General features: G+C 41.1%; 1 protein-coding gene across 1 annotated transcript; it reads right to left on the bottom strand.

Annotated features, from left to right (window-relative positions):
* Positions 1 to 3,701: 3,701 nt before the first annotated feature.
* LOC119730328 (POU domain, class 3, transcription factor 4-B-like) lies at positions 3,702 to 7,775 on the bottom strand. The gene has a single exon (XM_038203165.1). The coding sequence runs from the start codon at positions 7,628 to 7,630 to the stop codon at positions 6,308 to 6,310; it is 1,323 nt and encodes a 440-aa protein (XP_038059093.1). The 5' UTR covers positions 7,631 to 7,775; the 3' UTR covers positions 3,702 to 6,307.
* Between the last annotated feature and the right edge of the window lie 8,349 nt (positions 7,776 to 16,124).

Genomic DNA, 16,124 nt, shown 5'->3' with positions numbered 1-16,124 from the left:
GCAAAAGTACATCATTATGTCTCAGTGCTGCAAGTACAGGTCGTGGTTTCCCCCCAAAAAAACTAAGGCTGCCACACAGCAACTTAACACAAGCAATTTACAGGGAAACAATACACAAGCTTGACTAAGAAACTGGGTTTACTGCAATACAAATCTATCACGTAAACTTTTAAGCTAAACAAAAATGGCGGATTGAAAACTGGCGAAGTAAACAAAACACCCAATTTGCGTGATCATTTTGTAGATATACATGACTCTTTTATTTACATTTATTTTATTTAACAAACTCGTTCGGACCTAGCCAAATTGTTTGTTATATCAGAATTTTGTATTAAGAGGAACATCAGTCCCATTCATTGTGCACATAAATGCACAGTCGGGACCAAGGCTTTATGTTTGTTATAACCAGAATTTTGTATTAACAGAGTTTGTACTAACGAGAGTCGACATGGATTGAAGATTTGTACATGTAATTTTAAACAAGGGAAACATTTGTAAACAAAGCTTTGATAATGCAATGAAGGGAGAGGAATCGAAAGGGTATGTGCGTGTTTCATGAACGAGAATGTCAAAACGAGGATGGATAACAAGGTTCGAGGTATTTTCAGTGATTTCTCCTTTTGTGAGCCCGACACCTTGCCTGGACTTCCCTTGCCACAAACAAACAACACGAACAATCACGCCTTTTGTACGATCTTCCTGACCCAAAATCTGATTAGGTAAAATGAAATTCTATATATACATTCTACAATTTCCTCCTCGCTGAAAACAAATTACTAGTTTCAAAGAATTCATTTTGAAACCTTATTTCATACACTCTTCGTCAGTTGACAAAGTGAAACCCTAGAAATTAGCCAAAAATTAAAAAAACCTCGGATACACATTTGAAGATTTGGCGTTCCATAGGTGGTGTTGCACTTCGACTAAATAGAGAAAGGCCATTTGAACTAACACAGTCTACATTTTTGTAGTAATGTGAATGTTTCAAACGCAGTGTTCCGGTGCATACAGAGCTAGTCAAAAAGAAATTGACCGAATCAGAAAAAAAAATATTTTAACAATAAGTGGCTCGCTCCATTTCATAAAAATAACATATGGATAAAGAACATGTTATTGACTAGTAACTGTGAAAATTTCACGTAATTTGCATGCTCTATTCCCAAGTTTTGTCTATTTTAATAAAAAAGATCACACAATTCAGCTGTCCACCACTGATCATTTACCGTTCTACGAACTGATGAATACCCATTACATACAATGACACATGGACGTTTTCCCACCTCCATGAATGAATGAAAATTGCAAAGAAAAACAGACAAATTCGCAATCAATATTTAAGAGGGGGAAAAAAGAGTTGACTTGTTCCTCATGTTCAAAACACAAAATCTGACAGTAAAATAAATGTTTCAGTCTTGACTCAAATGGTTAAAATGTCACTTGTATTTGTATGCCTGCCACTGTGTGTGATCTGTAATTCTCACTCAGCTCAATAGCTTCCAATGGCATTCAGTGGACAGCTGTGAAAATAGATTCTTTTAGTAAAAGATGAATAACTTCTGATAACATGGATCAATTTCGGTCATTCTTTTTTTCAGATGAGTGGAAGAACATGCTCTTTGAAGACATACTCCATTGGTGTATCAAATTTGATTGTTGTTTTTTTCAGAAAGAAAATCATGAATCCAGGTCACTTTCTTTTTCACTCACCCTGAACACGCGTCCAGGTAACCAATTTATCAATGAATTATTGACAGGAATTAAGCATCAACAGTGCTTATTACTGGTGCATAACATCGAATCAGATTTCGACCTTGTTCCTTACTATTCTTGACAACTTTTTGTTTATGTATCTTCTTCAGCGGCCGGCATCTGTAAACTTATTTGGACGCCTAATGATTTATTAGCTTCAAAGCCTCTCCGAACTAACACGGGTATTCTTCGAGCCACGACCCACGACCGAGATATTCTAGGAAGGTTTCTCTGCAAATATTATTTTCCCGAAAGAAGAAAACAAAATCACTTTTGCTGCCGACACAGTTGTTGGACTGCGTGTATTGAAATCGGCACGACAATGCCGCGTCCTTTTGGTAAACGAGAAACCCTCTTGTGACAAAAAGGGTTCCCCTCCATCAATGGCCTGCTCGATTCCACAGAGGAAAAACATTTAGATGGCTAGTTAGCGGAGACGTGACGGTCACAATTGTGCTGGCTCGCAGTGAAAAGACCTGATTAGACTGTGCTGTGACGTGGCAGGGGAGGAACATCTGCTGCGTATACCGCGACCCAGGTGTGGCTAGCCACGGTAAAAACCACCACCACTATTTGGCCTGTTGTTCTTTTCTTAATGCTCCCCCTTTTTCCCCCCTTTCTTGTTTTTGTTTCCCCCGACTCAAACATCCGAACTTATTGACTGGGCGAATAGGCAAGGGGAAACTGGGCACCCGGTAGCCGGTGACGACTCGTGAAGCCCGTACGGGGACGGTTTGTTTGCTGACGTCGGTCAGGCAACACTGGGGGTTTTCACGGGTCTAAAATAACCCTCATTATTTGACCTGCCACCGAGCAGTGGCTGTGTGTATGGCGGAAGGTGTCAAACGTTTGTGAGTGTAGATGTGGAACCAACAAGAGATTTAAGAGAGTCGCGAACAAAATCGACATATCCACAGCATGGTTGGTGTTAAAAAAAACTCTCTTGTATATCGCCTGAGGCGTACAGCTGTGGCGTTATCAATTTCCTAAACAAACTGTGAAGACCTCCTAAATATCATAAAATTATATTTACAGGAAAAGAAATGGTATCCAGAAACGTGGGCGTTGTCACTTCAAATGTAGAAATTACGGTATATTTCAGAAATTAAATTATGGTTTCGAACATTAACCAAATCAGGAAAGTCACAAATCATTAAACTTGGTAACAAGTATCTTTATTTACTGTCAGTGTCAATTGATTTGGAGTTTTTACAGCGTTATTGTGGATGTGGAATTTTCTCAGCACAATCGATGCCATACAGAATTCATTGATGGACCCTTGATTACAAAATACCCTTCACTTTTGGTTTTACATGTATTTAACATGACTAATCCACTCTTTATGACACCTGTTTTCATTGCACTTGACCCTTAAACATCAGGGAATTTCTGCTTGTGGCGACCATGTACCAAACGGGGTGAAACAACATAACCCACGACATGTATAATTACCTCTTGTGCAATTTGCGATGTCTAATGAAGCAATATCGTCACGTCGGTTTGATTTCTGATTAGAAAAAAATAGTTCGGTTCACTCATTTGCCAAATGTTATGACATATGCGGATGCGTTGGTGGGAACAGAACCACGTGTGTCTTGCTGACGGCGGTATAGTTCCGGGTTTGCTGATCAACAACCAAAAAAAAACGGGCGGAAAAAATGTAAAAGTCATGGTTCCCAAAGCAATCTCAACATCGACAAGATCATGACTGACATTTTTATCGGGACAGCTTTCTGAAAATACACGCGATGCAGTCAACTGAGATAATTAAACCTTCTTTTTCTGTTAAAAACAAGTTCAATACATTGTGCAGTTATTGATGTACATCATTTCAGTGTGTTTATATACGTTGTGAAGTCAGCGTGAAAAGTGTTAATAAATTTCAAATGTCATTCAAACCTATTTGTGAACAAGTACAACTAACATAAGTCTCTCTTTCAAAAGTCAATAAATACTCGTGTAGTGCCGTGGTTCATTTTAATTCGACAACTGTATCATAAAGTCAGCGTTACAAGAACAAAGACATAATATTGTCTTAATAACTCCAGGGGATGTAATTCTTGAAAAAATCTTAAAATGTTATGAATTTAAAACCTCATTAAACCAATATGAAAAAGCCATCATGTTTGTTTTTAAGATAGACAATCTGTTTGTAAAAGAGTAATATAAATAAATGTAAAATTTTACTTGGACAGATGCGAGCATGTCGTCAGAAAAATTGACTGACAATTTCTAAAATCGAAAAAAAATATAAAGTAAAATTTCTATGCTTTGGTACTTGGGAGAGAAAGAAAGTTAATGCAACACTTCAAGACTGAAGAATATTGTTTTACATTCATGAAATCTCATTGCTTTAACATCAACATGGTTTATCGTGCTTTATACCTCGCAGTAGTAATTTTAGGGCCTCACAAAAGGGCATAACAAGTGCCTAACCTTGATTGGTCTGTTGTCAGAACACCATTCTCAACAACACTCCAGGAAAACAAAACCTACTGGGTTTGCCAGAGGAGCAAAAAAAAAAGCCGCCTTTGCCACACATCAGCGGCATACCGTGTAACTAACTAGCATGATTTAGGCGCGAAATAAACTCGAGCCTCGCACTGGATGGCTCTGGAATGAAGTTGCGAGCGCGCGCCGATCTTTACTAATCGAGTTACCATAGTACATCGCGGGTCGCCCCGTCTTTGTTTGCCGCTTTCTACAGTTGCAATAGCGAAGCAAAACCCTCCATCTTGCCTTACGTTCAGGATGTCAGCAACGCCGGCTAAGAAAAATACACCTGACTGGCCGGGGATCTCTGGGCGTCCTTAAGCCAGACGGTTCATCTTGTTCCGTCTTTCTTTTCACCGGGCATGGTTGCTCTTGACCCACCTGATCAGAGCCGAGGAATCGCTTGTCTTACAGGCCCCGCGGCAAGCGGGCAGCCATTGTGCGCACGTTGCTAGTCTGACAGACACCCAACCAACGCTCTTATGCACAGATCTAAAGAGCTTGTTTGTGTTCGCAGGCTGGAATTTTATTATCCTCTTTCCGATTCGATTTCGGAACAGCAAATCGAGTTAAGTGCAGGCGTTAAAAACTCCCTCCTCGATGCCAACTAGAAACCCATCCAATTGGAATGGAGAGGCATTCCAGTAGGAACATGGAAAGGTTTTTTTCCTCCTTCCAAAATGTCTAATCTCTGAGGTGGCAGCTTTTGTTAGAAATTGACAAATAAAGTTAGGTAAATTGGCTCTTTACAGAAAACTCACTCGATTCCTACACAATGTGTAATAAAAAAAATCGTCAAGGCTATGTATCAATGCCTAAGTTAATATCTGCTGAGTGCTCGACAGTCGATCTACACGATATAAATTCCCAAACTGAGTTTGTATCCCATTCTTCAAATCCACTGCTAAAAATGTAATAAATAATAACATAAAAGAAACATAAAAAATACTTCGCAAAAAAACTCTAAAAGGTGGGACTATTTACAAAACTTCTCCGAACAACTGGTGGGAAAGTTAAATTATTTCGACCAATATACCATCACTATAATAACAATAAGCCATTGATATAAAACTTTGAAACCTGTCCAAATTAAAATAGTTTTTTTTAATGATAAATTAACAGAAGCACTATAGATGAAACCTCGGGAGCTAGCTAGGCCCCTTTCATATCCAGACAAAAATCCTGCATTATATACACACAATCAGGAAAAAACCTCAAATACGTAACAACATATACATACAAGTTCCTCATAGAGTATAGCACTGAAAAAAATGAAATTTACATAATAAATATACCCTGATCGAAGTCAGTGCAAAGTTTTTGCTGTTGTTCGAAATGTCACGAAAAGTTCGTGTGGTGTCACAGGATTTGTTTTTGTACAACACTGGCGCGTCCTGGCAAAATTACAATCGCCACTCAACTTGCAAAAACGTACTTTTGAAACCGTATTTGTACATGTACTTATATAAATACCAAACATTTTCTTCGTTTCCGAGATAACGATTATATATAGAATACAATACGCTTCATATAAGCTCAATAAATAATTTTATATTTAAGAGCAAAACGTGTTAATATTTAAGGGTTTTTACAAGAACTTTGTGACCAGATTGTACCGTTTGCGAAGCAGTTTCTGTGAGTGAGTGTCGTTTTATATACAGGATTCTGTTTGCATTGCATCGAAATGTGTGCACACTCAAAAATGCAGGTTTCTGCAAGGAAATCACATGAACGACCACGGTTCAAAAACTCAATTACTTTGTTCAAAGCAGACACAAGTGCATTGTTCAAGATTAGGTTCATGGGTTATGAGTAAGTCGTTCTAAAACCAATTGTTTGCACAACTGGAATCTAGAATAGAGTAAACATTGCAAGCTATGGGTTGTTGAAGGGTAGTGACCGAGTTGACTTTAAAGAAGGGACTAAGTTTTAGTTCGGAGATAATTTTTAAAAGTCCTGAGGTAAGAATTGGGGAGATGTATAATGCACAATGTCCCTCACCTACTTAGGGTGCTGTTGTGGCGAGCGGGTGGGATGGTTTTGATCAGGCCGGGGTTAAGTTCAGTCAGTGTCCGGTGTGCTGTCCCAGGCCCGACGAGACGTGGTTAGGAGGTGGTGAGACGGAGTTGCCCCCAAGATGGACCGGTGAGCCTGCCGAGTTGTGCATGTGAGAGGACAAAGTGGTGATGACTGGCTGATGCAGTGACATGTGAGAGGACACCATGGTGTCAGAGTTGGGCGACTCACCTCCTGACATGCTACCTTGGTTGCTAGGCGGGGTCATTCGCTTCTCCTTCTGTCGCCGGTTACAAAACCACACCCGAACAACTTCTTTCTCCAACTGCAAGCTGTCTGCAAGTCCCGAGATCTCTTGTGCTGCCGGCTTGGGCTGCTTCAGGAAAGCATTTTCCAGAGCCCCCTTCACGGTCACCTCAATACTGGTCCTCTTCTTTCGCTTCCTGCCTTGCGCTGCGATCTTGTCCAGGCAAGTTGGAGAGCCGGAGGTTGAGTCGGCCTCCTCCAACCATTTGGCCAGCAAGGGTTTCAACTTACACATATTCTTGAAGCTGAGTTGTAGTGCCTCGAACCGGCAGATGGTGGTCTGGCTGAAGACGTTGCCGTACAGGGTCCCGAGCGCTAGGCCCACATCGGCTTGGGTGTAACCTAGCTTGATCCGTCGCTGCTTGAACTGTTTAGCAAACTGCTCCAGGTCGTCCGAAGTTGGCGCGTCGCAGTCCTCGACAGGTTCGTTACTCGGTGGGCCATTGTGGGACATCTCGTGCCCTAGTGGGGACCCGTTGGAATTATTTGTCCGTGGGATACCACCCTGGCAGAGTTGTTGAGCGCTACTGACCATACCATTCATCCCCATCGCTGCTCCGTATGAGGTATAGTGAGGCGAATGGCCCAAATGGTGGCCGGGTGAGTTGGATGTGGACATGGGCATACTCATACTCATGGGCATAGCCATGTGTGTGTTCGAGGGGGAATTCCATGAGGAGGGTGGCTGGCCGTGCCCGACTCTGTGGTGTAAATTCTGAATTTCTTCCCTCGTTTGTCCCACCAGGTTGGGCTTGATGTCCTGCCCCATGAGTTGGGCCGGCACGGCGGCCTGCCACATCTGACTAGCATCGGCGTGCGGGGCGGACAGCCCGACCCACTGCGCGCCGGGATGGCCGAGCGGCAGCCCGTTGTTGCTCGGCTGCTGGATGTGCTGCAGGAAATCATTGCCCAGTTTCTGATACATGACGTTCACCTGTCCCGACTGCATGTTCATGGCATGCGAAGAGGTAGAGACGGCAGTGCCGATCGGGGCCTCGGCGTCGCTATAACTGAGACCCTGCTGGTGATGATATGGCGTTGTGCTGGACGAGATTGCCATAGACATGTTGACGAGCCGTGGTCTGATCTGACTTGCAAAACAACCTGAACTGCGCGTGTAGCCGACTACTGCTACTTCCTACTCCCACTGCATGTCGTAGTCACTCGCATTCTTTACACACACTGTTTTGGGCTCCCCGTACAATCCCAGCGTACAGGCGAAGGGGGGAGCATCGGGGCGTGACGACCAACCTGATTGGTGGGATATAGACGTGACTGACATGGCTGACTGCACGACTCTCCCCGTACAATGCCGTGAATGGGCCCCATTCATTGGCTGCCCGTAATTGGATTCTACAATCGCCAAAGCGCGGTCGCAACGAGATTATGTTAATGTCCATCCTGCTAACCGGTGACACGCGCTGTGAGTGTGTTGTATACCCACACACACCCCAGCTCAGAACCCACCTGCCGGACGGTCAAAACAAAGCAAATATTTCCCTTCCCCTGGATCAGTGCCCAGAAAATTGACCCAACTTAAACCGCGGTTAAATATTTACCCATGATTAATATATATCCACAACTTTCGCTAGGCACTCTCGGATTTGGGCAGAGGGACGAAAAAAAATCATTCATGTTGTTCCGATTAATACTTCAATTGGGGCTTGATAGAGGGCGCTATTACAGGTTTGCATACCTCTCTCCGATTCCGATTCAAATTGAATTACATATGAAATCGCAATCGTGCGATAAATCAAACTGCTCTTTCCTATCACTTAAGTGGACACTTCAAGAAGCTTATAAATATGCTTCAATCGTCGTTGTGGAATTACATCAAAAGATATAACAAGCACCATAAAAACACCATGTTTTAATCCGGGCAATGTCGGCACCAATTCAGTTTAGTTAATAAAATGTCAACTCAATAATAACCGACCACGATTTGATGCACGAAATAACACTGAGTTAAATCTTTTAGCAGGTTAGAGTGTTGCATGACCTGCGGATGTTTTCCCTTTTATGCAGGTAAGTAAATTGTCGTATTTTTGGCCGTCATCGTTAAGATCATTCACGGACAAGTACCAGCATAATTCTCCCTACGCAGTGACAAAAGTCGCTCTTGAAATAATCTCAATAAACAAAGCTTAAATACATCCGACCCATCCTAAATCGTGGCAAATAGAAAACAATGCCCTTATTCTAAATATCTCCGAGTGTAAATGTAATCCAAGTTTTTCACTGTTTACGTATTGGAAAGTAAACAATAGATTCTGTCTTGTTTTTTGGGCCGTTCGGGAAACTGAAGAAGCCAGATATAAAAATAGGCCCAATTGTGTGTGTATGTATGGCGCGCCGACGCGCACAAGTCAAACCTTTTCACAGATTTCAGACAATGGCTTGACTATCCTCTGTCAGCTTTTACTGAATGGGGGTAATGAATCGCACGGGTGCAGTCAGTGCATGCGCGTGGAGGGCCCACAATGCCAGAAAAAAGGGGGACAGATTGGCACCCTTCATCAATAAACTCCATTGATTTTAAGGATGCGGGTTTGGGGTGGGTGTAGGGCTGGGGACTCTTTTACGTTGTGGCTAAGCGCTTAATACTTTCTTTTGTTTCTATGCTAGTATCTTAAACAATATACCACCCCTCCTTCTGTGAATTTAAAGGGATGGGTTTAGAAATTAGACATTGGATTTTAAGTTAGTTTCTTGTGCCACTCGATTTTAAATTTTATTTAGATTGTATGTTTGGGGCAAGATTGGGAAAACAAAGATTTTTTCATCACCAATGTGAAAACCAACTTGTAACTGTACGTGTCTCAACGCACGTACTTGAATTAGGGAGTCAAATTAGCCAGTGGATTTGGTACTTTTATTGTTGGATTTTGGTACTTTTAAAGCCACCAAAAAATTGAGTAACTGCCGTGCCGTCGTCAATAAACGCACTTTTAAACTTGATTGCAACAATTCGTAAAGTTGTTTATGAAGATTGTGTAAACGGAGGCAAGATATGTGCAGTATTGTTATAGCCACGTTGTATTTTTTATAGTGCTTGGACGGTATCCAGAAGGAGGAAATGAAAATTGACCAACAGTATGGTGTTCCATAATGTGTCATCGGCGTCGCATTTTTCGCCAGAGCTTATTTGCAGGGTGGCCGTTTTAGCCGATTTTCGGCTAACTTTGACAGATTTTTGATTGAAAAACGAGTTTGACAGAAAATTTGACAGAATGGATCCTTTTTTGCAGATTTCTGGCAGAATTCTGCAAAAACGGTTTTTTGAAAGAAAACCATTGCAAATTGGAAAAACATGGTAAATTTGTTTTAAAAAGCTTCAGTCTTTTCAAACAAACCCTTGCATAATGAACAGTTTGGCTGGTCTAGGTGCTGAGGTTCACTGGGAACCGGACTTCGTCGTGACGCAACCGCGTTTTACCTGAAATTTACGCAATAATTCCATAACATCTTTATGTGACTATATATTGTTGATAATGTAATTTGAACCCTAATTAAGGCAATACTACAAATCTGCATGTGATTTTATGTGTATATAGTGAATTTCGAGTGATTCTGGGGAATTTGGCAGATTGTTGATAAATCTGACAGATTTTTGAAGTGCATTTAGCAGAATTTTGCCATGACCTTACGGTCACCCTGCTTATTTGTGCACTGACATTTGTTCACATGGAGATCAATGGTCCTTCGCATCATGTCTGTAATGAACAACAATACATGTGTACTATTGCTTGGGTCTTTCTCCTAGAAAATCGTAAAACAAGGAAACGTTCTCAATTTTGATTCTGGGTCTGAATCAATTCTACAAACTCCCATTGTGGGATGTAGAGGTTGTATAGGTGTAGAAAATAATCATTGTCTCTTTTCAGTTTCAGAACATTTTGGAACATTTTGCAACCTACTGATGCATCAGCAACAGATCGCTGCAAAACGGTGACAATAACAGTATTTTTTTTCAACATTATTCGTAAATCAATCAGATGCATAATGAAAACAAAGAGACACACGATATGACATAGCAGAAGATCTAGGGCCATCCAAAAACTTGTATCTTTTTTTTTTCTTGTGTGACGGAAAATGTCAGCAAATTTTTAACATTTGTATAAGTCATTGCATTTATTACACAACCCGTTAAATATGATTAGATTTCAAAATGCTTACATTCATATTTTGATGCGAACTTTGATTTTTGCGCTGTCTTGTTGTCTCGGTTAGAAAGTTTCCTAACAGCACACAAAAATGCCGAATTCTTATTTTTTCTACCAGGGGACATTTTATCTAGTTGGGTCATCTTTGAGGCTAGGTCACCTACCGTCATATCCCATCATTGGCCCCCTCGGCTGGATGTAATGAGCCACGCTCCATCAACCCTACCCCAGCCCGACCTGATCGCCCGGTGACCCCGGGCGGTCCTGCCCGCTAGTCACGCTGGGTTTCCCAGCTCACGACTTGCACCGCTCAAGCCATCCATCTTTGACAACTGAATGCAAGGCCGTTCAGCAAACCTCTTGTAATACAGAACAGTCTCAAATGACTTGTAAAGATTCGTACAATCCTGGAAATTGTTGTCTTAAAATTTGAAAGCGTTAGTTTGTTTTGCTAATTAGTATCTAAATCGAGGTAAAAGGAAGGCGTTTTCTGTAAATGAAACAGGGGACATCTTTTTATATAATCACAGAAGTCACCCGTACTGAAATAATTTGAGTATTCATCTGACATTACAGGTACAATCGATGAATAAATATTTGCTTAATATGTTTCTTTTTTAACTGAATAACTAGATTTTTTAAGGTAAAGAGAGAGTGTGTTTTGTTTTTATTTTCTTGGGGATGAATATAAATTTAAGCGCAGCAATCATAACATGTTTTGCCAAAAAAAAATCCACCCACAATCAAAACAAACCAAAACAGAAAGAACAAAGAAAAATCAAAAGAGGAATGAAAAACAAAAATGTTATTGCCTGTACACTGCTCAAGGCCTGGATTCTGAAGTACCGGACATAAAACAGCCGTCGCGATCCTCTGTCTGACGAATCTCAGCACGTGAAACCCCCCCCCCCCAACCCGCCACGTCTGACTGCAGTTAATTTTCTCCACGTGCCGCGTAAGACCAGAAGCCGTCATTCAATTTTGAGCCATTTAATTGAAACCGGTGTTACTCCAGCCAACCCCGATCCACCTGCGAGATAACGGAAGGGAAAAAGCTACCGGTCTTACGCGTCGGATCCAGCTACTGGTCTTACGCTTTTGAGTCCAAACAGAATAAACTGTTCAGATACACGATTAAGGACGTGTATATTAATTTGTTTATCTCGATATGAAATTGTTAGGTTGCTGAGCTCTTACAGCTATCAGCATCTTCATTTACAAATTGTATTTTACGATATACTGTTAAAATGTGCACAACATTGAGACATTGTGTTGTAATTTCACAATCACACAATCTTTGAGCAAGTTGTGTTTACATTTATTTATTTTGTTTAAATTACATGCTATGTCTTCGCGCAAGTCAGAAAGATTATGTTAATTGATTCCTTTCAGTAGGATGTGAGTGACAAATAATGTGTCGGTCCCCGAAAAATGTACTTCCCTTTCCATTAATGACCCACATTTGTAACTGCTGTGATTATTTCGGATATCGTTTGACATCACGATGAATTCTGTCAAGCTGAATCTCACCATGGTCATTGAAAAAAAATATACCTGACTTTTATAGTCAACATTTAGGATCTATATAATCATCGGTTTTCAGTAAGACGTTCTAGCTCTTCAGTGGCCCCATGCCTGGGGAGATAATTTCTTGGAAATTACACTTCTATTTAGGCCCTAAATCTGAATTTAATTTTTTTTAAACAAATCGAGGATTTCAATGGAATTAAACTCCGTTCTGCGAGAGTGAATATCGCTGGGTGTTTAGTATTTATCTATTCAATTAGTGTCTACGATCAAACCAAAATGGCAACAAACCTTGCGGATTTACGTGCATATCTTAACGAGAAATGGCGAGAACTGGGTTCTAATCATTGAGTCGAGAAAATCAACGGCTGTTGCATGAATGAAAAAGGGTCGCAAGGTCCATGAAGAGAAATACGCTGCGTATAACTGCATTAGTTAGCCTATCGACACTTTTTCTTCATATAACATAAAATGGGGCAGTTTATATATGCTAGGCCTACAAGTGGAAGAGTTAATTAAGTTTATTATTGCTTAATTCAACTCAATTCAATAAACATTTATTTCCACTCAGGAGGTATCATCCCAAAAAGCCGAAGCTTGTGGTTGGTGTACCCAACAATATCAGACAAAAAAAACAAGACAAACAACACTAGTTATAGAATTTTGAAACAAATAACAATAGTTAAATATGTAACAGTTAAAAAAAGTAGACACAACAATAAACAACATTTCAATAACGGCCAAATCAACTTAACGTAATAATGAATCAGTCACTCTGAGAATTAAGTAGGAATGATTTTAGTTTATATTTGAATGTATTATTGAAGGGCAATTAGTTCTGGACGGTGAAAGGTATTTCCCGTTTTTTTGGTCCAGAGAAAGAAATGTTATGTTGAGAAAGAGTTGTTCCGACTTGAAGTGTACGTTATTTGGATGAGGACCTAGTAATATAACTAGATGCAATTTTGATATAATCATTAAAAACACTGCACATAAAACAGTGACTGTTCAGCAAATCCAACGTAGCCGGCCTATACACGAAGCGTGTCTTTCCGCCTCAAGTCAGACCGTGTTTTTCTGTTTCTTCACGGCGGCGCTAAGCGCCTTTTCTGCGGCAGCGCGGAGGGGAGAGAGACACGACAGCGTTATAACACGTAGAACCGAGATCACGGGTAAATGTACGGCAATTAAGCAGCAGCCCATCTCAGCAAATACAGAAAAAGTCAGTGGGCGCCCTAGGGACAAACGACGGTAAGTCTTGCCCATCGTGCGAGGGGCACGTAAAAGGCGGCCCCTTACGTTTTACCCACCCAGGGGGAGGGAAGCTCTCTCCTCTCATAATATCAACACGCATTCTCGCCTTATACGTGTACAAGGGGCTCAGTGAGCTATAGGATAGTTGGGAAAACACTCCAAGATGTAGGCACACTATGCTTTGTTTAGTCTGTGCGACCCGGGTCGGGGAAACACTTACAGGCGATTTAGGCTTTTTGTCCTTTCATCTTTTGCGGTATTCTTTCCTCTTTCTGTCTCATTCACTGGTACCCGGAGGCTGTTGGTTCACGTGCGAGTCACTCCTTTAAAGGCTGCAATGAGAACCAAATGCAGTCAATAACAACATTTTTGTTCGGAACAAGTGTTTATATGAAAGTACCTACATGTCGGCCTACGTGATTTCCTTTGTAATATGTTTCAAAGGAGTTATATTTTCGAGATTTTATATCAATTATGTTATCAGTAAACGGTCGTCAGCTTAGTCGTGATTTCAGCATGTCAGAGGTCAGATATGAATCCCCATATCGAAAAGGGTTACATAATCCCCTTAGTGTTATAAGGCATTGAGGGGTTTTTGGGGGGGGAATATGAGAAAATACAGTTTGAAGTTTTGGTGGTCCAGGAAAATTATAAAAACAATCTGTCAACCTCCCTGAATATGTTAGTTGGGAAGATTTATGTCAATATTTCAATAAAATGAACGTTTCTTGTGTTTAAACTTGTTACTTTCTGAGGAAACACAGTTACCCTGAGGGGTCGTATGCAACGGTCGTAAGTGCCGTGTGAAACAAAAGGTCGTTTATATCCGTCAGTAGCCTTTTGTCGATAACCCATTGTACAGAATTCTTACTTAAAAGAACGTCAAAAGGTCGAGCAAATTTCCAGTAAGAGCTTCAAAAAGAGTGTCTAATAACAATTTGTTACCCGCAAAATACATAAATTATTCAATTCTTGTTGATTCAATTTTGACCCTTTATTATTGAAATACCTTTTCCTAGTGGCGGAGGAATCCAAAAGATTTACTGAAGGGAAGTGCACAAAGCTGCGCCATCAGGATTCTTGCAACTCGGATCTTCACGTGGCAAAACCGTTTATAAAAGGTAGGCGAATGAAACCCCAAAAGAGCACCCCTATTTTTTGGCCCGCCTATTTATCCCACTTGCAAGGCCTCGGCTCAACTGTTGACTGGACCCTTGTGGGCTTTTTGTACCCCTCCAGACTCGTCCATTCACCCCATCCCAAAAACCATCACAGCACAGGAAAAACAGTCTTGCAGTAGTCGAGTCCGTCTGAAGTCCCTGCAAGTCCATCACAAGTCCTTCGGTCTCAAAATCAAGTCAAGTCGCAAGCTATTCAAATGAACTGTAAAAAAGCATTCCTTTGTCATTGTTCATCCCGTTGCCTGTGACTGGACTTATGAAAGGACTTGCGACTGGACTTATGAAAGGACTTGTGATGGACTTATGAAAGGACTTGTGATGGACTTGTGTAAGGACTTGTGATGGACTTATGAAAGGTCTTGTGATGGACTTGTGAAAGGACTTGTGATGGACTTATGAAATGATTTGTGATGGACTTATGAAAGGACTTGTGATGGACTTCTGAAAGGACTTGTGATGAACATATGAAAGGACTTGTGATGGACTTCTGAAAGGACTTGTGATGAACATATGAAAGGACTTGTGACTGGACTTATGAAAGGACTTGTGATGGACTTATGAAAGGACTTGTGATGAACATATGAAAGGACTTGTGACTGGACTTATGAAAGGACTTGTGATGGACTTATAAAAGGACTTGTGATGAACATATGAAAGGACTTGCGACTGGACTTATGAAAGAACTTGCGACTGGACTTATGAAAGGACTTGTGACTGGACTTATGAAAGGACTTGCGACTGGACTGATGAAAGGACTTGCGACTTGACTTATGAAAGGGCTTGTGACTGGACTTATGAAAGGACTTGTGACTGGACTTATGAAAGGACTTGTGACTGGACTTATGAAAGGACTTGTGACTGGACTTATGAAAGGACTTGTGACTGGACTCATGAAAGGACTTGCGACTGGACTCATGAAAGGACTTGTGACTGGACTTATGAAAGGACTTGTGACTGGACTTATGAAAGGACTTGTGACTGGACTTATGAAAGGACTTGTGACTGGACTTATGAAAGGACTTGTGCTGGACTTATGAAAGGACTTGTGATGGACTTATGAAAGGACTGGTGATGGACTTATGAAAGGACTTGTGACTGGACTTATGAAAGGACTTGCGACTGGACTCATGAAAGGACTTGCGACTGGACTCATGAAAGGACTTGCGACTGGACTCATGAAAGGACTTGTGATGAACATATGAAAGGACTTGTGACTGGACTTATGAAAGGACTTGCGACTGGACTTATGAAAGGACTTGCGACTGGACTCATGAAAGGACTTGTGATGGACTTATGAAAGGACTTGTGACTGGACTTATGAAAGGACTTGCGACTGGACTCATGAAAGGACTTGTGACTGGACTTATGAAAGGACTTGTGATGGACTTATGAAAGGACTTGTGATGAACATATGAAAGGACTTGTGACTGGACTT

The sequence above is a fragment of the Patiria miniata genome, unplaced genomic scaffold (assembly GCF_015706575.1).
Source record: "Patiria miniata isolate m_02_andy unplaced genomic scaffold, ASM1570657v1 HiC_scaffold_22, whole genome shotgun sequence".
NCBI lineage: Eukaryota > Metazoa > Echinodermata > Asteroidea > Valvatida > Asterinidae > Patiria > Patiria miniata.
This window is presented reverse-complemented; position numbering and strand designations above follow the sequence as displayed.